Source organism: Westerdykella ornata, assembly GCF_010094085.1.
Source record: "Westerdykella ornata strain CBS 379.55 unplaced genomic scaffold EI97scaffold_1, whole genome shotgun sequence".
Taxonomy (NCBI): Eukaryota; Fungi; Ascomycota; class Dothideomycetes; order Pleosporales; family Sporormiaceae; genus Westerdykella; species Westerdykella ornata.
In genome coordinates this window covers 2,258,739-2,277,353 of record NW_022986851.1, presented here as the reverse complement: position 1 = coordinate 2,277,353, position 18,615 = coordinate 2,258,739, and the positions used below count along the sequence as shown (strand labels likewise).

Sequence of the window (18,615 nt, the reverse complement as noted above, 5' to 3'; positions counted from 1 at the left end):
CTTCCACACAATTCCATCTCCCACAACCTTCGCGGGATTGCAGCTTTGTTGTCCTCTTGACGTTACGGTTATACATTATGGGCCACTGACGGTTCTGGTCGCGTATAATTTGTCCAGTGCCTTTGTTGCAGCGCCTTTGTTGCGGCACCAAATTATTTCGGTTGGCTTTGATCATGCCTCGCCGATACTCCTATTAACCTCCCTTCTCGAGAACACTGTCCAGCTTACCATAGAAATGTCGTCCTCCGGATTTCAAGCTGCGCCAGGTTGGTACTGGCAAAACGATGCTCCGAAAGAAGAACCCTCCAGTCCTAGCACAGAAGCTCCCCTCCCGTCAACACCGCCTAATGCGACTCCTCAGGAGAGACAGAGCAACCGATCCGGACGACGTAGGACCCGTTGGCCGCCCAGGCAATGCCGAATATGTCTAGAAACGGTGCAACCGACTACACATGTTCCTTCCGAGAGCTTGCCTGGGTTTCTCCAACCTACCCCCAATGTCACGTATGAAGACGAGAATGGTCGATTGATACGTCCTTGCCTGTGCAAGGGTAGCGGGAAATACGTCCATGAAGGGTGTCTTCAGGCCTGGAGGCATGCGGACCCCAGCTATGGGCGTCGGAATTATTGGGAGTGTCCGACTTGCGGCTTCAAATACAGGCTTGCTCGTATGGGCTGGGGAAGATGGGTAGCAAGTACCGGTAAGTGTCACCCTTCAATTTCGGACTGACAGTGTACTGACCTATTCGTTTAGCCGCACAGATGACGATGACGCTTGCTATACTGCTGATTAGTGTTTTCCTTCTTGGCTTTGTAGCGGACCCAATCATTGATATGTACATGAACCCCTGGAGTTATCTCATGCCTTGGACATGGTCTCGGTACGATGACCGATACGGACAATTCGATGTCCCGACGACTTGGTCAGAGCACTTTGCCAAGGGATTCGCTGGCATGGGCGTCCTTGGGTTCTTGAAGGTGCTGTTAGCCTCGCCATTTTCTTATTTTAGGATTGGCGGAGGACAACGCCGCAGAGGTAGGGCAACTGGCCGAGACAGGATTGAGCAGGTTAGCTGGTTGATTATTTTGATTGGAGTTGTCACGTTCTTTAGTGTAAGTACGCTATGTCCATTCGCAGTTTTACAGCTAATCAATGCAGGCCGTGTACAAAGGCGTGCGAGCGTGGAGTCGCCGTGTGCTCGAGAAAGCTGGAGAGCGTGTTATGGATGTTCAGCAGGACGAGGACGATGACGACGACGACGGCGAGGAGGATGAATGAATTATCCAAGTGCTGCAAAGCAGGCTTGCCTATGCCCTATCATTTCACTCCACGAACCCTACTCTGACGTGTCTTACAATCACCCTGTAATCCGGTTCGCACATCTTTGAGTTGCCACGGTCGGTTCAGTACCATGTCAATCAGTCTGCGTGCGAAGATCAAACCACCCACGACCGCCTGGGTATCTTTTTGCGTTTTGCACGGATACCCTTGGCACGTGGTGTTACCGCCGTCCGTTGCTGTTCGAATAGCATCCTTTCGGGGATCTTGCGTGGCAAGGAGGAGCAAATAGGACGGTACATTTTGTAGTCTTGGGGACTTTGTTGTCGGAGTTGATGTCAAATCGCCAATATACTTCTTGATAAAATCGTATTCTGTCTATACCCTCTGTATCAATATGAGAAGGTCCTAATGTTATACTTTGGATGCTCTTCCGGCAACGGCGCGACCGGCTTCTCCACAAACTCGGGGTAGATGTACCAAGCCAGGTGCTTCTCTTCCAGTTGATTCACACTCCAGCCATTGCCCAGCCAGGCCAGACGATTCGTCCTCTTCTTCTTCGGCTTCACCTCTCCATTTTGGGTTCCATCCCTCTCCTTTTCCATGTCATCCTCATCCCACGCCTCCCCAAGCGGCCTCCACACAAAATCCTCCCACCTAACGGCCCTCATAGCCTCAATGCAATGCAGCGTACTCCCCGGCCACAACCCGGTAACCTTCCTCTCCTTATTCTTATACCAACTCGCGCACTCCTCCGCGAAAACGGTACCCTCAAAGTACCGATCCACATACTCGAGGAAATCCTCCTCGCGATCCCGCTTCACCATCATGGCCGCATAATTCTCCCTCTGCAGCTTGCGGATACAGCGAACGATGTAATCGCCCACGCACTCGATCATCATGGTCAGCGACCCCGATCCAATGGATGCATTGGGCCCCAGCATGATGAAGAAATTGGGAAACGAGGAGATGCTGTGGGAGAGATAGGTTCGCGCGCGCTGACTCCACTTGTCGCGCATGGAGACGTTGTCGAGGCCCGTGACGGGGAAGGGAGCGGCCATGCCGGCTTGGAAGCCCGTCGCGCAGACCAGGGCGTCGATCTCGTGCGCCTTGCCGTCGGCCGTGTGGATGGCGGATTCGGAGATGCGGGTGATGGGGCTCGAGGTGAAGGTGACGTTGGATTGGGTGAGGGCTTCGAGGTAGCCCGGCCCCGGGGTGAGGCGTCTGCATCCAGGGGAGAAGGAAGGGAGTAGGGCGTCGAGGATGTGCGGCGCGGACGCTAAGCGCTTCTGCATGTGCTCGGTGAACATCTGCTTTGCGCCCTTTTGCATCTCGGTGCCTTGGATGGTGAAGGCGTGGATGGCGTTGCCGTCTTCTTCTACCGCTAGGCGGAAGGCGTGGTAGAATTCGTCGTCGGTGGCGAAGCGCGAGCGTATGTCGGCGGGGACCTCGAACCCTGTGAAGCCGTGCTTGTCCCAGAGGTGTTGGCCGAAGGGAGGGGAAATCCAGGTTTTGCTGCGGGCGAAGACGGTGAGGGTGGTCGAGGGGAGGCGTTGGAGAGAGGGGACGATTTGGATGGACGAGGAGCCCGAGCCGATGACGCCGATGCGTTTGCCGGTGAAGTCGTATCTACATAGGAAAAAAGGAATTAGGACTGGGTTCAAGAAAATCCTGGGAGAAAGAGTGGGAGACGTACTTCTCGTTCCAGCGAGCGGAGTGCATGACTTCTCCCTTGAACGTATCCAGGCCGTCAATGTCGGGCCAGGAAGGGGTATTCAAGTTACCTCGAGCGGAGATAAGGACGTCGCAGGAATCGTCGATCTGGGAGCCCGTCGTCAGATCCTTGACCGTGACGTGCCATTTGGCGGCCTCATCGTCCCAACGACAGTTGGTGACTTCGTGCGAAAGCTTGATGAATCGGTCTGCAGAGTACTTCTTTGCTACGGATTCGAGGTAGGCTTGGATTTCGCGAGAGGGGGCGTAGAGGGAGGACCAGTGGTGGTTTGGTTCAAAGGAATATTGGTACGAGTGTGCTATACGTTGTTAGATACCCGTTGCTCCTGTTGACCCTCCTCTATGGCAGTGAACTCACAAGGTATATCGCATGCGCAACCAGGATATCTGTGAAAAACATCAGACGGAATTCGTAACTGCTGCTACCGATGTTTATTCCAACTTACCTGTTGTCGTACCACGTCCCTCCCACACCCGGATTCTTCTCATAAATCACCAAGTCGACATTGCGCAGCTTCTCGGGTATCCGAATACCCAAGTAGATGCCAGAATATCCAGCTCCTATCACAATGACCTTGAGAGGGCGCAGATTCTCAATAGGGGAGTCGGAGAGCTGGAAGTTGGGAGCAACAATGCCGTTCACGGCGGCGTGGTCTGCTAGCGGTGGAATATCTGTGGGGATGTTGGGAACCGCAGACATGGCGAAGACGGGGAGCTCCAAGGGGTGAGACGGTGAAGGAGGGTTACTGGGTGCTCAAACACTCTCTATCGAATTGTCGTCGGTCCGCTAGGTATTACAAGTTATGTCTAGATTACAGGTCCGGCGAGGCGGGCGAACTGGCATATGTAGAAGTAGAAGAATTCAGGGGAGAGCTTCCTTCCTATGCATCCCGTCCATTGCTTCCGACGCGGGTCCGGCATGCTTGCGCCTCTCATTGAAGCCCTGAAGCCCTCGGTCCGCGCCGAACGACTGTTGGCTGCCGTCAAACTGCCGAGTGTCATATAACCGTATCCACTGCGCCATTCCAGCCAGTCGAGCCAGTCGAGCCAGTCGAGCCAGTCGCGCCGTGTCGATGGGGTGGCGATGTATTCTCCAGGGCGGCATGTCTCTTTTGGCTTTCTGCCTCGGCCCAATCGGGACAAGCGCCCCTCCACATTTCCCATCCCCTGCCCCGCACCCGCGAACCACGCGAGCAAAGGGACGATTGGGACGACTCCATTTCTGCGGGGTCCTTCTCCACGCCCTCCACGACCTCCTCCGCGGCCCTCCACCACATCCATCCTTTGTGCGGTGGGGAGGCGCGCTGCCCGGCCGGCGAAATGGAAATGGAAACAGGCGCTTCGTTTGCCTCCGAGGACCTCCCTGGGTCCCTGGCGAAGTGAACTACATCTCGACATCCATGACGGCAACCTGCAGTATAATGTCAACATGCGTCCAGCCTCTATGGTGATGATACCACGTACCTGGTTTCCGAGCGCAATGGACAGCTTGGAGCTGTTCGGATGCCAACCTAGACTGAACTCCCCGTCCACACTCGGATCCCAGTCTTGTCTGCTAACCTTCTCCGTGCGCCAAGTGGCCACGGGCTCCCCTCCTTTCTCCAAATCCCATACGGTGACTGAATAGGGTCCTGCCGCTGCCAATAGCCTTCCGTTGGGCGAGAAGGCGATACTGCGCGCCATGGTGAAGTCGGCGGTGGATAGCCCGTTCAAAAAGCGGAAGGGCTGCCTGGCGTCCCATATACGGACCACTCCCGACGTGGCGCATGTCGCTAGCAGCACCGGAGACGCTGCCACTCCTTCGTCTGGACTGGAAAAGCCGTTAACGGAGCCAAGCCTCGCTCGAGTCTGGATATCCAAATCTTCAAAGTACTCGTCCGGGTATTCCTGCGTCTGAAGCGCTCCGGATCCGCTGGGAAGCACAATACCCAAGAAACTCTTGCGGTCCTCCACTCCCAATGCGACAATGATGCCGGAATCCGGATCGGCCTTGACAACGTCCCAGTTGATGGATGTTTCAAGATTCCGTCGACACGTTAGCGCATCCGTGACATCGTAAATAGCGAAGATGCCTTCGCCGCAGACAACAAAAGACGAATCGCTAACCCAGACAGCGGCGAAGATATTTTTGTCTGTAAAAGCAGTCCAATCTGGAGGTTGACCTTCCGCAACCTCCTCACGTGCTCTCCATATTTTGATGGATCCTCTCTGACCGTCGCTGGATATGGCCAAAAGTAGTTGCCTTTGTTCATTCCAGCGCAGCGCCGTCACCAATCCCGCAGTTGATGAGAGGAGGTAGCAGTCCTCTGGTTCGTCCCCGACTCTGAATAGCCGATCTGTCTTGAGAATCTCCCCCGTCTCATCTCTACTCTCCTGCCTTGCCGAAACCGTAAGCAACCCCTTGGAATCAAAGCAAGCGGCTGTGATGGAAAATTTTCCCAATGGGAGATTGTAGTCTAGTTTCATCGGAGGCATGTCAAGGCTCCCACGCAAGAGATACGCCCTCAAAATCGAATTGCCAGCGGCCAGCAGGTATGGTGCCGCCGGCGTTCCCCACGTAGTCAGCGTCACTTGTTTGTCACTTTCCTTTACAGAGCAGGCGAAGGTGGTGTTGGGCACCAGGTCCTTAGGCACCTCTGTCTGTATCTCAGTGCTCTGGCCAATGCTCAGTGTTGATATTGGCAGGTCTGCAACGGAAGGCGACTCTGCATCCGAAGGAACCATCTCAGACTCGGCCCGCACGCTATTGGTGACGTTCGTGTGTCCAGGATGGTCCAGGTCCATGGCGTCGCCATTGGTCTGGACGTCGACGGGTGGAACCACGCCATTAACCTTAGCCGCCTTTTTCTTTTTCGCTCCCTTCTTGGGTGGTGCATCCGGGATGCTGTCATTCGCGTCCTCGGCAAGTTGATATGCGGGTATCCCTTCGTCCAAAGTGAGGAGATCGCCATTCCGAACGGAAAAGGGCCGGCCGTGATCAGCTCCAAAATTGTACCGTGGTTGAGTCTGTCCAAGTCAATAAACGTGCATCAGCAGCATAGCGCGGCGCTTTGCATACTTTTTGGACCTCTGCCTGAAGCCTATCGAATTCTAAGCCGTCCTGCAGAATTCTTATGAGTGTGTGGTGGGCGACATTCCTGGCGAAGGGCAGCGCATCCGGCTCGCGGTTCCAACAGCGCGAAAGCTGCAGCGCAGCGTTGCCGTAACCTGTGCTGCATTAGGAAAGTGCCAACAGAATTGAAGGTCAGGACAGGGGAGCCCACCAGCTTCTTGTAGATATCTCCAGACGAGGTAGTTGACCACATTCGAGGAGAGTGGCTCACCGGGCATGGTGCATTGCGACGGCAGAAGCGCGCCGCGGAATCTAGAGGCAGCGGCAGACGTCCAAAGAAGCGGCGCGCAACTTGGATAAAGGTCCGGAAGTAGCCGATACGCCAGGAAAGAATGTAAAAGGTCGTCAAAACGTTGCGTGGGTTACGTTGGGACGAGGTTTCCAGGTGAGGTTCGACGTGAGGTTCAAGGGTAAACGTTCCCATCATCGCCGCTTCGACTTGCTAGGTGCTTGCTTGGAGCCTAGCTCAATTCGGTTAGCTCACGTTGTTCAACAGAAAGCACCTGCACCGCCAACACCTGTGGACCTCCCTTGCCCTGTAGGGCTAGAGACAAACCACCAAAGCTGCAGGTCCATTATTCCACCCTTCAGTTCTGCCCGCTCCCGCGCCTCACTCACCAAACCTGTAGCCATGGCCCGGATAAACCTCCCACCGTTGACCCGCAGTTTGCTAGCCTCCATCATCAGCTTCACCGTCCTCAACGCCATTTTGCGTCCAGAGGAATCCTGGGTCGAGAAGGCAGAGAAGCCCATAACGAGCGTGGGCGATGGCGTGCCCTACCTCACGATCGTTCCCGGCCAGTCCGTTGTATACCCGTGGGTGCTGTTGACAGCGACCGCGGTCGAGGAGAACTTGCTTGGCTTGATCATAACGGGGCTCACCATCTTCTACGGCGGGCGCTATCTGGAGCGGGCATGGGGCTCGAACGAATTCACAAAGTTCATCCTGTTCGTCGCAATGATCCCTAATATCCTCAGCTTCCTGCTCTACGTCCTTGGATACCTCCTCACTCGAAATGTGGCCGCTCTGTAAGTTTCTCTCTCGGAATGGACTTGACTGCACATGCTGACCTTCACGGAAGAAACACGACCATCTCCGGCGGAATCGCCATACAAGCCGGCTTCCTCGTCTCTTTCAAACAACTTGTTCCCGAGCACACCGTTGCCATCGCCAAAGGCATTATTCGGATGCGCGTCAAGCATTTCCCCGCAATCTTCCTACTCACGAACACCATATCTGGCATCCTTCTGGGTACTGAGACAGCAATGTTCCTGGCCTGGTTTGGCTTCTTCACCGCCTGGGTATACCTGCGCTTCTATCGCATCAGCCCTTCCATGACCTCGGCTGCTACGGGCGATGGTTCCGTCATCAAGGGCGATGCCTCCGACACCTTCGCTTTTGCCCACTTCTTTCCTGAGCCCATTCAGACCCCCATCGGGCAAGTGGCGGACCAAGTCTACAATGCACTTGTAGCGTTGGGAGTGTGCACGCCATTTTCAGCCGAAGACATTGACGCCGGTAACGAGCAGGCCAGCGCCCGTGCTGAGGGCGGGCTGCCAAGCATCATGAACCCGAACGGACGAGGTGGAAAGGGAGGCGCGACGCGCGCAGAGGCTGAGAGGAGGAGAGCGCTAGCACTCAAAGCCTTGGATCAGAGATTGCATGCAGCCGCGAGTAGGGCCGCGGCCCCTGCGCCTCCTGCACCGGCGACGACATCCTCGCCTGCGAATATGCTGGGAGAGACAACCTACGAGCCAGATAGGCCGGATGCACCTGAAAAGCCGACTTCATGATTGGATGTGGGTGATTGTGTCGTTGGAAGGAGCCTGTACGATTCCCTTGTCTTTCCACGCATTATCTGGCGCAGCATTATGACTTTGTGGCGCTTCTCTCTCCTAGGTAGACTATTGTTTTGTTTACGAATACGCGGAGATACCATTACCTTGGCTGGAGTTTCAAGGTTGTTTGTTTGATTACCAGCCGGTTGATTTGGATATGTAAGGGAGGCTGTCCTACTCTGAGGAGTCCGACGGGTGTAAGCTAATTGTGCGACGACCCAGCAACCGTGTAACGCTTCTCTATTACCTGGAGTATGGTACAATCGTGCGTCCGTTCACAGGACATCGTCACATGTCCTTGATAGTTACTTTCGACATCGAAGTACGAAGCCTTTTGACCTAGGTCTACCTTGGCCATATGCTCCCTTGCACCTTTATTGCTAGTCACGCAACACGAATGTACCGATTTGTATGGCAAGACTCGCATGATCTAGACGGCAGCTAAGAAGCTCCCGTCACCATCACAACGACCGCTGCCATGTCAACGGCGAGATACACACGGCTCCGAGTGGACTTGACGAAGGGCAAGGTGGCTAGCACTGTTTCAACTGGATCCAGCGCCAAAGTATAAAAAGAGGGCGAGGTGAGATGGGGCCAGGCATCGCATCCTTGAGTTTCGTCCAGCCTTCGACTATCTTCGACACCAGCCTTTAGTGTCCGAACGGCGCAACGACACTGAGCTATCAAGACCTGCTTGCACCGTCAAATCTTCCTTTAATACAACACTATATCTTATCACACCTTTTCAACTCGCTCCATATCGGTTCATCGTCACAATACTTACCAAATCCCTCGTCTATATTTCAATCCACTCAATAGCGCCCTACCCATCCAGCAAAGCAATCATCATGCAGTCCACACATCCCGCTCATATCCTCAGCATCCTCCTCACCACCCTTCTCACTCTCCTCGCAACCATCGTCTCTGGTGTTCCGGCCCCAGCACCCGATCCAGAGTTGCAAGCCACCGAAGCGGCAGTTCCCTCTCCACCCGGCCCAGCAGTCTATCCTCCAACTCCAACCCTAGACGACAAGGACCAAGGAGTGTGCGATCGCGCCGGCGTACGTATTCCCCCATCTCCTCCCTCCACTATTCTCTTTTTTCCCCCTTCCCCTCCCACTTTTTCTCCCCAACCTACTCTATCCCTCACCCACCAACCCACCAACAACTAACACCCCCCTTCCCCTTTCTAGATCTACATCTGCAGGAACCCCAACTTCTCACCCCCCTGCACCCACCAAACCTTCTGCCTCGGCTCCTCTGACTCATCCTGCACCCGCCTCGACGGCAAGGCCCTATCCATCGGCCCCGATCCGGGCATCACCTGTCTGTTTTACAGGAACGGCGTGTGCCGGAATTTCGGCGACGGCGTGTTGAGGCTGAGGTATCCTGGGATAGCCAAGGTGCAGGGAAGGTTTTTCAGTTTTTTGTGTTTTAGGGGGTAGGTAAGGGGAGGTGGAAGCACGCGCGTGGGAGGTGAAGGGGATAGGGAGGGTGAGGGAGGGAAAGGAGGAAGGCGTGGGTATTTAGAGGTAATTAGTTAGGGGGGTAACGAGAATGATGACGGGAAGGAAGTCGTAGAGTGAATGAGAAGGTGGCTCGGACTTTGTAATGTGCGGTGCTCATCAAATAAGTCTTGCAGTACCATGTCTTGAATGTGCATGGCGTAGCAGTCCCTTGCCTGGCGGGGAAACGTCATGGATGCCATAGCGTGGTACAGTGCTGGACAATCGTGTGCCAGAGGATATACATGAGTTAGCCATGGGTTCTCAGTTGGACCATCCTTGACCGAGAGGATCTCGCATGTGTCTCTGTTGGAAAATCTGATCAATGCTTCCGGGGAGTCCGGTATGAATGGAAGTTGTCTCGTTTGCGGTGGTTGGTTCCCAATTGATCCGGCAACAGAACGACAAAGTGCGGAGTGGCATTGGATTTCAGTTCTGGCAGCCGAGATAGAGTTTAGAGTGCGCGGGGCGTCTTGTATAATCTCCTCCTCGTGTAGACCGTTAGAGGGAGGGTTGAACACAAAATGGTCATAGAGCAACTCGGGATGTTGCTGGTGAAAAGCGGTATATTCGTCAGGCGGCACAGAGAGATCCGTCTCAGGTAGAAGGAGATCCAGAAGCCGGGAAGACTGATCGGACGATGAGCTAGAAGCAGCTGTGCGTTCAACAAAACTGGCACCTTCGCTCAATGTCTCACAGCCAGAGACGGAACTGCCGATAGACGTGGAGAGATAGGTATCAACAGGCGCAAAAGGGGATGGCGCAGGAAAATCCGGGCCCGATTGGAGGCTATACGTCTCAATCGCCGGCAGTGAGCGAGGATCAAACGAGGAGGAGGACAAATCAGCCGAGAAGGAAAACGGCGAAAGCGAGGGCGATGGAGTGAAACTCGTGCTATTGACTGGAAGTGACTTGAGGAAAGTGCTATAGGCCAGAGGAGGGCTTCCTAGGGACGGCTGAAAGTCACTGAGCGTGTGTCGGCTACGACTGGCAGACAGGATACGAGTAGATGTACCTAGAACAGACTGTTACAAAGTGTAGCGTTGCGATGTAGTACGCAACAACGAACCCTTCCTCGTCCCGCTTGCGGATTTGCCAGTGAATTTACTCTCCTCAAACGCCCGCCATTTGAAGTCCTTCATATATCCGCCGCACACGACATGGCGCCTCGCACATTGTTGACACCTCGGTTTGGACTCGTCGCATTTGAGTCGCTTTGACTTGCATGTTGTGCAGCCTGTAAGTCTTGAGCAAGGTAGTCCGAGCATATCGAGCAGAGGTGGGATAGACAACGGACCATTGCGGCTCTTTGAGCGTTTCTTCTTCGATATTAGTCTACCGTCAGAGGATGAAGGCGCGTTATTCGGCGGGGTCACAGGTGAGGATTGAGCCGTATTAATACAGGATGTTTGGTTTGCGGATAGGATGTGCGGAGGGGCTGGAGAAGGAGGAAACGGTGGAATGAAGGTATCCCCGGCCATTGTGCAGTGGCAGCGACTTCCTGCGAGCTTAGGGCAAAGTCCTGGAAGTGATCTTTGTAGGCAGGCTTGCAGTGCAAATGACCTTATGAACCTACACGATCAGCTCAACAAATCCCTGCACGCTCCCATCACCCCTCGAGTGGACCTAGGGTTTGAGGAACTCTTTTGTCCTCTCCAACATGCATAATGCAATTAACCCAAGCGCAGAGACGAATCAGCGCCAGACACCGTTGCCTTGGAGCAACAATGGCAATATCAATCCCGCGATTCCAGTTGCTGTACACCACCTGTGTAGCTGCAGCGGTCCTCAACAGCTGCCATCCTCGAGTCCTGGACAAGGTCTACCACCTAAATGCCCAGTAGAAGAGAGAGGTATTGCAGCGGACTGGGGCGGGAGCGCGCAGTTTCTGCAGGTGTAGCGTCCGAGAAGAGGGAGGCTGAGTTCGAAGCTCCTGCTGTGGACGATGTCGTTAGATGGACGAATCGATTAGTCATCCGTCCGCCTATACGGGTAGCCACAGAAGTAACCGATCCGTCATCCCACTCAGTGGCATTGGAAAAATGGGTAATTGGGGATCTAGCCCTGTTGTGTGCTTCGAAGATGAGGATATCTTGGGAGTCTTCTCAGATATCGCTTTGAAGTGCTTGGCTTCACACGTCATTCCCTTAAACCGATAGCTTGGACCGACACATGTATGTGGTTTTCTCTGACCCAAAATGAACAAGTATATCAACCTCACAGTGGGAACCAAATACCTTGCTATACCTAAGACAATGTTCTTCAATGTCCACGGCCTAACGTAGATTTCTAGATCGAATCACGATCACGAATGTTCCCGGTCCATGCCTGAGCATCATCTGGTACTCATCTGGTACCACTGAGCTGTACCCATCCGCTCGGTGCCGGGGGTACCTGAAACCCTGCCATTACGTAGCGGGTACGCAGTCACATCATGGAGTAATACCCATGACTATGGATATATTGATGAAGAAACACCAAGCAGAACTCTCTGACAAACTGCCACCCTGTGCAGGGTTATTGACCACCTTGAGATGCAAACAGCATGTGCCTCTAAGAGTTGGAGCTCCAGCAGATGGTGATGCAGAGAGGGGCACTTCGTAGAAGTGATCAGCAATTTCCGACCCCTGGCAGATCAGTCACGGTATACACAGTACTCCGACAGTGTGATCCTGTGGTCAGCGTGTTCCATTGCCAAAGCGGACTTCCAGCATCCGTCCGATCCAGGCACATGGACTCCGCCGTTAGGAGAGGCATCTATGTATCACAGTTACGGTCACCAGGTTCCTCCCGCTGCTACGGCCTCGGATGCGTGGAACCGCGATCCTACTTCAAAGTTCGAGATCACCAAGTCTGAACCGAAGGAACAGTCTATTCAGCCGGTTGACGGCGTGACTTCTTGACCGCGGAGTGAGGTTATAGAGCGACTAGACGAGTGCGACGGTCGAGGGCGACTTTCCCGATGTTGCGTTTTTTACCTACAGCACTTAACTGTCTGGCTCGCTAACGTCTACATATTCCACGGACACTCGCATGTCAGCGTGCACGACTGGTTGGAAGCGGGCGTGAGATGCACATCCCACTGCAGCAAAAGTGGTGCTGAAGCTCCGTTTGGTATCAGTGAGAACTTCTCCTCTTACTGTATATTCAAGGAAGCTTAGAATGAAAAAAGGCTTTATTGATGCAGCGATCGATTATAAGCACTCCACGCTTAACCTTTGCGACTGATAGCTACTGGCTTGAAGCCAGGAATACCTTTGCTTCTAGTTGCTCGGAGCAAGGGATGCCCTTCCTTGATAGGATACACCACACCACAGTCTGTTCTTCGTAAGCTTTACTGAGAATGACAGTGTTCATCTATGCAAGAAAGTCATGGTGGGGCACAAAGCTTAAAGTCCAGGGGGTCGAGCTTAAATTCAGGTACCCCTCCGGACGTCATAAATAACGACGACATCAACAATCAATATTTCCTACTCAACATCGCAACAGTTCTTCTGTCTATCCGCTGTTTGTCATTTCTCTGCTCTCTTCCCTTCATCATACCCACTACATCTCCTGTCTGCTATATCGGTTCCTCTGACGCCCTGAATCCTCAAACTCCCCCACTCACCCGCTATGCCTGATCCCCGCGTCTTCATCATCCGTCACGGAGAAACCGAATGGTCCCTGAATGGACGCCATACCGGTACCACCGAGCTTCCCCTAACCGCGAACGGCGAGAAGCGCATCATTGCGACCGGCAAAGCGCTCGTCGGCGATGACAGATTGATCGTCCCCGGAAACCTGGCGCATATGTAGGACCTTCTTCCGTCTACAACTTACCACGAAGCTCTACGCAAAAACGCAAGTAGCAATGAGCGCTCACCAGAAGCCAATATATGCACATCTATCAGAACACACACGCTAACCCCCCTCGCAGCTACGTCTCCCCCCGCCACCGCGCCCAACGCACCCTCGAACTCCTCAATCTAGGCTGCGCCGACCAGTACCCCTGGCGCACACCCGCCTCCGAACCCTCCGTGCCCCTCCTAGACAACACCGCCTGCGTCCGCACAACCGCCCACATCCAAGTCACGCCCCTCGTCCGCGAATGGGACTACGGCCACTACGAGGGTCTGCGCTCCGCCGAGATCCGCGAATCCCGCGCCAGACGCGGCATACCGCACGCCCACGACTGGGACATCTGGCGCGACGGGTGCGAAGGCGGCGAGTCCCCCGCGGACGTGACGGAGCGGGTGGATGAGCTGATTCGGGAGATCCGGGAGAAGTGGCATCGAGGCAAGTTTGGCAACGAGGCCGGGTGGAAGAGGAGGGATGGAACGGGACCGAATGATGTGTTGATTGTGGCGCATGGGCATCTTTTGAGGGCGTTTGCGGCGAGGTGGGTGGGCATGGAGTTGGAGAGGAATCCCAGTTTAATACTCGAGGCCGGGGGTGTGGGGACGTTGAGGTACGTGTCGTTTCCTTGCGTTCGTCATGGAAAAGGGTCACGCAAGCTTAAGCCCGTTGATGTGCTAAAGCCCGTTTACAGTTACGAACATCACAACATCGAAGAACCGGCGATTCTATTAGGAGGCGCTTTCGTCGTCGATGTCGTAGAAAAAGAGCAGGGAGAGAAGGAGGAACTACGAAAGGAGAAAGAAGATGCGCAAAAGAAGAACTCATGAGCCATGAATGCATTACGTCCGATATGCTACCTCCATTACGCAAGACCGTAGACTTGAACCTTTGGCACCCGATTAGTCCTCGTCGGCCACGCATTGATAATACCATTCTGCCATCCGTCAGCTCAGGGATCACTAGATATCAATCTCGAGTTCCAACGTACCATTTTGCCAAACACATTTCGCGCCCGAGACACACTTTGTGCACCCGGTCCATGGCTTGCCGTCATAGTACCCTCCGCATTGGTAGTACAGCGGCACGGGGCACCTCGTACTGCTTGGGCCAACCTCCTCGGTTTGCGTTTTTGTAGGTGGTAGTGGCCGGGTGCTTGTCTAAGTTGAAGGGTTCAGTACATAGTCCGGATGAGCAGTTGGAGGTAGCATACCTTGGTCGGCGGCTTCGAGCTTGTTTTGGGGATTGACGTTGGAAGTTTTGTAGATGTTGCAGGGTATTCGGTGCACCGGGGACCGATGCAGGTAATGGTGTATGTTTTGTCACGTTGACGCTCCTCTAGACGGGTTGACTGGTGGTTTACTGTTAGCCAGGAGACTGCATATGTGAATTCATCAGAGCTTACCGCCAGAGAGAGTGCCGCCAAAGCGGATAGTATGGCGACAGATGCGCACAGTTTCATGGTGATAGGTATGGTGCCTCTTGGCTGGTAGGGAAGTGAACTTGAAGTGATGTGGAAACAAAGTAAGAATTACAGTTGGCTATATCCCTTCTCTTATAGCTACACACCTACGGCACACCAATTGATGCTACATGCTGCACAGATCATATCGATTCCTTGGACTCGGTATCAATACGGGCTTGTGTGCATCTCACCTACTGCCCGGAAGCGTGATATAGTGCTCTCGACGTGGACCGGCTCGTATCCAGGCAAGGGTAGCTGGATTCGCACCAGGATTGATTACCACTAAGCAATGTCACTCGATAGCCGAGCAGCAATGTTGACTTGAAATGGCCAAGCTGCCGGACTCGACGGCACTGCTAGACGGGAGTAGGTATCGAAGGCGACCCGGCATGCGGCTCCATGCATCCTTGGTGGCCTCGTGGGAAGTGATCTATCTACAAGCCGCCCGAAGCAGCCGAACTGTCATAATAGATTGCGTGGGTCGCGCAGCAACAGCTGTAATAAAATGGTACGATGTCGCCTCCGCGGCTAACTAGCAAGATGGAAGAGGCATTCAGGAGCTCCGGGCATTTAGCGACTTCGGTCGACCCAATCGTAGCAGTTAGACTGGAGTCGACAAAAGCCAAACGTCTGCTGCATTAGCATCGAGGCGAGCTTCTCTGGATCAAAGGTACCTCTGCGAAGTCAGCCCGGGCTATTTTTGTCTCCATATCGATCTAGACATTCAATGCCATATCAGCATACATATATTAATATTGCTTCTAAGATCCATATCCCGGCCCAAGGCAGTTTTTCATCCGCGTGTTGCCAGCGACCAAAGTCTCGGTATGGTGGAGGAGCCACATCGGTTGTGATACTACTTGCAGTCAACCTTTTGATTGCCGTAGATGAGTCTGCAGCGGCATGACGCGATGTCAGACTGGTGAGCTGGAACAGTGATGCACAGGAAGGTCATATCTTCACAGTAATAGGGAGTAATGCAATGAGCTCAATGTAGGAACAACGATCTATCTAGACAGCCTTGGAAATGTGTGATGAGAGAATGTGACGATTGAGGTTGAATTTGGATCTTCGAGCTTATCCTGAAAGGGCTAGCGGTATGTGGGGAAGCAGGAACCTGGCCTGCTCCTACTTCAACCGAGGCATCCATCACATGCGCGGGACGGCGTCCAGGTTTCGTCAACATCCACGCTTCACCCAAAGCCATGCTCCATGCTACTAACTGCTGGCCTACCACTGTCAGCAGTCCACGAATGAATCCCCTCCGATAATTATGGCCGCGGTGTCGAAGGTCTCTTCGGCAAATCGCCCATCCGGCCATACGATCAAAGCCATCGTCAACGATCTCACGAACCGATACCTCGCGAACCGGACGCGCATATCGCGGGCCGTGTATCTGACCCTCTTCGTCGCCCTCATCAATCGCATTCGAAATGCCGTCGCCGAACAGAAAGCTGCAGCTCAGCGGCAGGCCGAGCTGCGGAGCAAAAGCGGAACGGGTGTGGGGGAAGGAGAGGCAACTGGCCGCAAGAAGGTGGAATTGAATCGGGAGTTCTTCAAAAACCTGATACGTTTGCTCAAGATTGTCATACCAGGGTGGAGGAGCAAGGAGTTGCGGCTGTTGATCAGCCACAGCGTGTTCCTGGTGCTCCGGACTATGATAAGTTTATACGTGGCAGAGCTGGATGGTAGGCTGGTGAGCAGCCTCGTGAGAGGCAAAGGGAAGGATTTTCTCACTGGACTTGTGTGGTGGATGCTCGTCGCTATTCCGGCGACTTTCACAAACTCCATGGTGAGCCAGAGTATTTCGAGGCGATCACGCGAAACTAACGGAACAAGCTCTCGTACCATCAGTGCAAGCTCTCTTTACAATATCGGACACGCCTTACAAACTACATCCACAACAAGTATCTTTCGCAAATGACCTTCTATACGCTCTCGGCTCTCGACGATCGGATCAAGAATGCTGACCAACTCATCACGGTTGATGTGGCCAAGTTTTCGAACAGTTTGGCAGAGCTATACTCCAACATTGCAAAGCCCGTCCTCGACATGGCCATATACAACTATTCATTATCCAGAAGTGTAGGAGGAGAGGGACTCTTCTTCATGGGTCTTATTGTGCAGCTATCGGCCAGCGTCATGCGCGCCCTGACACCTCCTTTCGGGAAATACGTCGCCGACGAAGCCAGATTAGAGGGTGAGTTCAGATTCCAACACTCGAGGCTCATAGACTACAGCGAAGAGGTTGCGCTGTATCATGGACATGAAGCGGAGAAAGATACTCTAGACAAGGGGTATTTCACGCTCATCAAGCATGTGAACAGGATATTGAGAAGACGCTTTTACCATGGTGTCATGGAGGACTTCGTCATCAAGTACTTCTGGGGCGCTCTCGGGTTGCTGCTCTGCAGCGTTCCTGTGTTCTTCAAAGTCCCTGGTGTGGAGGCGAAGAGCATGGGCGATCGAACAGAAAGTGAGCTTACACAGGTTGCGGGTATTTGGACTCAACTGACATCATTGCACAAGGCTTCGTTACCAATCGTCGTATGCTGCTAATGTCCTCGGACGCCTTCGGCCGCGTAATGTTCTCCTACAAGGAGATCACCGAGCTCGCTGGCTACACATCACGGGTCTCGACTCTGCTCGATGTCATTGACGACATACAAGCAGGCCACTTTGAGAAGAAGCTTGTGTCATCCGCCGATACGGAAGAGAACGCTGCTGTGCTACGTGGCAGAGGCACCGTTACCGAGGGTGATGACATCGAATTTGTGGACGTTCCCATCGTATCACCTAATGGCGACGTTCTTGTACGGAAACTGAGTTTCACGGTGAAGCCTGGAGAGCACCTGCTGATTGTTGGGCCCAACGGGTGCGGCAAGTCATCACTCTTCCGAATATTGGGAGGGCTGTGGCCGGTGTATGGTGGCACAGTGCGCAAGCCCCCGTTCGAAGACATCTTCTACATACCGCAGCGACCCTATCTTTCGAGGGGTACATTGAGGCAGCAGATCATATACCCAGACGGTGTAAGGGAAATGAGGGACAAAGGCGTTACCGACGCCGACCTCTACAACATCCTCTCGATTGTTGAGATCGAATCTATCGTCGACCGGCAAGGTGGATGGGACGCCGAACAGGAATGGACCGATGTACTCTCCGGCGGCCTCCAACAACGTGTCGCCATGGCGCGGTTGTTCTACCATGCACCGAAGTACGCCATTTTGGATGAATGCACGTCCAGCGTAACGCTGGAGATTGAGCGCGTAATGTACGATGAAGCAAAACGGCTCGGCATCACCCTTATGACGGTGAGCCACCGCAGGAGTTTGTGGAAGTACCATGAGAAGATTTTGCAGTTCGACGGGCAAGGCAACTTTGTCTTTACGAAGCTGGATGCTGAGAAGCGCTTGGAACTTGAGGAGTAAGTGGAACTGCGCTTGTTGCTAGGATTGAACGAAGGCTAACAGCGTGATTAGCGAGAAGGAAGATCTCGAAATGCGTTTGCGTGCTGTGCCGGATATTGAGGAACGTATTAGGGAATTGGAGTCTGCCCAAGCCTAGCAGCTCACTGGTTCGTAGTGGGTTCTGAAGTTGGTTGTGTAAGAGTCGCCTATTACGGTTATATGTATGACGCTAGAGCGGAATATTAGAGGTCCCGCATTGCATCGAAAGGCGAACCCGGACATCGACAAATGGGAATGTGGATACATTTTCCAACCACTTCTGTGATTGATGTTGGCACAGTGACTGTTCCCCATCTCCTATCTGACATGCGACAAGGAAGCCGGCCCGATGTTCTCGACCAGCATGGCCCACGGTAGGGAAGGACAACATACTT

The 18,615-nt window shown here is 53.7% G+C and overlaps 9 protein-coding genes across 9 annotated transcripts; 5 read left to right on the top strand and 4 right to left on the bottom strand.

Annotated features, from left to right (window-relative positions):
• On the top strand, positions 1-1,666 carry EI97DRAFT_390123 (uncharacterized protein). The gene is made up of 3 exons (XM_033796217.1): positions 1-701; positions 755-1,113; positions 1,160-1,666. The coding sequence occupies exons 1-3, from the start codon at positions 236-238 to the stop codon at positions 1,277-1,279; spliced, it is 945 nt and encodes a 314-aa protein (XP_033658977.1). The 5' UTR covers positions 1-235; the 3' UTR covers positions 1,280-1,666.
• Positions 1,509-3,794, bottom strand: EI97DRAFT_29330 (FAD/NAD(P)-binding domain-containing protein). Its single transcript, XM_033794468.1, has 4 exons — positions 3,460-3,794; positions 3,372-3,400; positions 2,976-3,312; positions 1,509-2,908 (listed from the first exon to the last, which is right to left on the bottom strand). Exons 1-4 carry the CDS (start codon positions 3,711-3,713, stop codon positions 1,672-1,674), a joined length of 1,857 nt encoding a protein of 618 aa, XP_033658976.1. The 5' UTR covers positions 3,714-3,794; the 3' UTR covers positions 1,509-1,671.
• A 463-nt stretch (positions 3,795-4,257) lies between these two features.
• EI97DRAFT_29328 (WD40 repeat-like protein) lies at positions 4,258-6,534 on the bottom strand. The gene is made up of 4 exons (XM_033794467.1): positions 6,337-6,534; positions 6,072-6,220; positions 4,478-6,019; positions 4,258-4,424 (listed from the first exon to the last, which is right to left on the bottom strand). The coding sequence occupies exons 1-4, from the start codon at positions 6,341-6,343 to the stop codon at positions 4,398-4,400; spliced, it is 1,725 nt and encodes a 574-aa protein (XP_033658975.1). The 5' UTR covers positions 6,344-6,534; the 3' UTR covers positions 4,258-4,397.
• A 120-nt stretch (positions 6,535-6,654) lies between these two features.
• On the top strand, positions 6,655-8,043 carry EI97DRAFT_29208 (cytochrome c oxidase subunit I). The gene is made up of 2 exons (XM_033794456.1): positions 6,655-7,154; positions 7,208-8,043. Exons 1-2 carry the CDS (start codon positions 6,757-6,759, stop codon positions 7,917-7,919), a joined length of 1,110 nt encoding a protein of 369 aa, XP_033658974.1. The 5' UTR covers positions 6,655-6,756; the 3' UTR covers positions 7,920-8,043.
• A 769-nt stretch (positions 8,044-8,812) lies between these two features.
• Positions 8,813-9,409, top strand: EI97DRAFT_454629 (uncharacterized protein; the record flags this gene model as incomplete). The annotated part of the gene is made up of 2 exons (XM_033800561.1): positions 8,813-9,025; positions 9,158-9,409. 2 exons carry the CDS (start codon positions 8,813-8,815, stop codon positions 9,407-9,409), a joined length of 465 nt encoding a protein of 154 aa, XP_033658973.1.
• EI97DRAFT_29310 (uncharacterized protein) lies at positions 9,321-11,153 on the bottom strand. Its single transcript, XM_033794466.1, has 4 exons — positions 11,046-11,153; positions 10,767-10,991; positions 10,539-10,706; positions 9,321-10,484 (listed from the first exon to the last, which is right to left on the bottom strand). The coding sequence occupies exons 2-4, from the start codon at positions 10,948-10,950 to the stop codon at positions 9,505-9,507; spliced, it is 1,332 nt and encodes a 443-aa protein (XP_033658972.1). The 5' UTR covers positions 10,951-10,991; positions 11,046-11,153; the 3' UTR covers positions 9,321-9,504.
• Positions 11,154-12,900: 1,747 nt separating this feature from the next.
• On the top strand, positions 12,901-14,468 carry EI97DRAFT_429462 (phosphoglycerate mutase-like protein). The gene is made up of 3 exons (XM_033797449.1): positions 12,901-13,263; positions 13,389-13,919; positions 14,001-14,468. Exons 1-3 carry the CDS (start codon positions 13,085-13,087, stop codon positions 14,134-14,136), a joined length of 846 nt encoding a protein of 281 aa, XP_033658971.1. The 5' UTR covers positions 12,901-13,084; the 3' UTR covers positions 14,137-14,468.
• On the bottom strand, positions 14,209-14,768 carry EI97DRAFT_454627 (uncharacterized protein; the record flags this gene model as incomplete). Its single annotated transcript, XM_033800560.1, has 4 exons — positions 14,209-14,243; positions 14,298-14,466; positions 14,520-14,657; positions 14,712-14,768. 4 exons carry the CDS (start codon positions 14,766-14,768, stop codon positions 14,209-14,211), a joined length of 399 nt encoding a protein of 132 aa, XP_033658970.1.
• Positions 14,769-15,933: 1,165 nt separating this feature from the next.
• EI97DRAFT_410265 (uncharacterized protein) lies at positions 15,934-18,481 on the top strand. Its single transcript, XM_033796701.1, has 4 exons — positions 15,934-16,563; positions 16,611-17,247; positions 17,301-18,198; positions 18,254-18,481. Exons 1-4 carry the CDS (start codon positions 16,045-16,047, stop codon positions 18,336-18,338), a joined length of 2,139 nt encoding a protein of 712 aa, XP_033658969.1. The 5' UTR covers positions 15,934-16,044; the 3' UTR covers positions 18,339-18,481.
• The last annotated feature ends 134 nt before the right edge of the window (positions 18,482-18,615 follow it).

What these genes read in the sequence shown, in the direction of transcription:
- EI97DRAFT_390123 (XM_033796217.1), top strand. Translation starts at nt 236, where the DNA reads ATGTCGTCCTCCGGATTTCAAGCTGCGCCAGGTTGGTACTGGCAAAAC. An exon ending in AAGATGGGTAGCAAGTACCG is followed by an intron (nt 702 to 754) that starts GTAAGTGTCACC and finishes CTATTCGTTTAG; the next exon opens with CCGCACAGATGACGATGACG. An exon ending in GAGTTGTCACGTTCTTTAGT is followed by an intron (nt 1,114 to 1,159) that starts GTAAGTACGCTA and finishes TAATCAATGCAG; the next exon opens with GCCGTGTACAAAGGCGTGCG.
- EI97DRAFT_29330 (XM_033794468.1), bottom strand. Translation starts at nt 3,713, where the DNA reads ATGTCTGCGGTTCCCAACATCCCCACAGATATTCCACCGCTAGCAGAC. An exon ending in GGGACGTGGTACGACAACAG is followed by an intron (nt 3,401 to 3,459) that starts GTAAGTTGGAAT and finishes TGTTTTTCACAG; the next exon opens with ATATCCTGGTTGCGCATGCG. An exon ending in TTGCGCATGCGATATACCTT is followed by an intron (nt 3,313 to 3,371) that starts GTGAGTTCACTG and finishes AACAACGTATAG; the next exon opens with CACACTCGTACCAATATTCC.
- EI97DRAFT_29328 (XM_033794467.1), bottom strand. An exon ending in TTCAGGCAGAGGTCCAAAAA is followed by an intron (nt 6,020 to 6,071) that starts GTATGCAAAGCG and finishes TGACTTGGACAG; the next exon opens with ACTCAACCACGGTACAATTT. An exon ending in CCATTGCGCTCGGAAACCAG is followed by an intron (nt 4,425 to 4,477) that starts GTACGTGGTATC and finishes ATTATACTGCAG; the next exon opens with GTTGCCGTCATGGATGTCGA.
- EI97DRAFT_29208 (XM_033794456.1), top strand. Translation starts at nt 6,757, where the DNA reads ATGGCCCGGATAAACCTCCCACCGTTGACCCGCAGTTTGCTAGCCTCC. An exon ending in ACTCGAAATGTGGCCGCTCT is followed by an intron (nt 7,155 to 7,207) that starts GTAAGTTTCTCT and finishes CCTTCACGGAAG; the next exon opens with AAACACGACCATCTCCGGCG.
- EI97DRAFT_29310 (XM_033794466.1), bottom strand. Translation starts at nt 10,950, where the DNA reads ATGGCCGGGGATACCTTCATTCCACCGTTTCCTCCTTCTCCAGCCCCT. An exon ending in ACGCTCAAAGAGCCGCAATG is followed by an intron (nt 10,707 to 10,766) that starts GTCCGTTGTCTA and finishes CAAGACTTACAG; the next exon opens with GCTGCACAACATGCAAGTCA. An exon ending in CGCAAGCGGGACGAGGAAGG is followed by an intron (nt 10,485 to 10,538) that starts GTTCGTTGTTGC and finishes AGTCTGTTCTAG; the next exon opens with GTACATCTACTCGTATCCTG.
- EI97DRAFT_429462 (XM_033797449.1), top strand. Translation starts at nt 13,085, where the DNA reads ATGCCTGATCCCCGCGTCTTCATCATCCGTCACGGAGAAACCGAATGG. An exon ending in CCCGGAAACCTGGCGCATAT is followed by an intron (nt 13,264 to 13,388) that starts GTAGGACCTTCT and finishes CCCCCCTCGCAG; the next exon opens with CTACGTCTCCCCCCGCCACC. An exon ending in GGGGGTGTGGGGACGTTGAG is followed by an intron (nt 13,920 to 14,000) that starts GTACGTGTCGTT and finishes GCCCGTTTACAG; the next exon opens with TTACGAACATCACAACATCG.
- EI97DRAFT_410265 (XM_033796701.1), top strand. Translation starts at nt 16,045, where the DNA reads ATGGCCGCGGTGTCGAAGGTCTCTTCGGCAAATCGCCCATCCGGCCAT. An exon ending in CATGGGCGATCGAACAGAAA is followed by an intron (nt 17,248 to 17,300) that starts GTGAGCTTACAC and finishes TCATTGCACAAG; the next exon opens with GCTTCGTTACCAATCGTCGT. An exon ending in AAGCGCTTGGAACTTGAGGA is followed by an intron (nt 18,199 to 18,253) that starts GTAAGTGGAACT and finishes CAGCGTGATTAG; the next exon opens with CGAGAAGGAAGATCTCGAAA.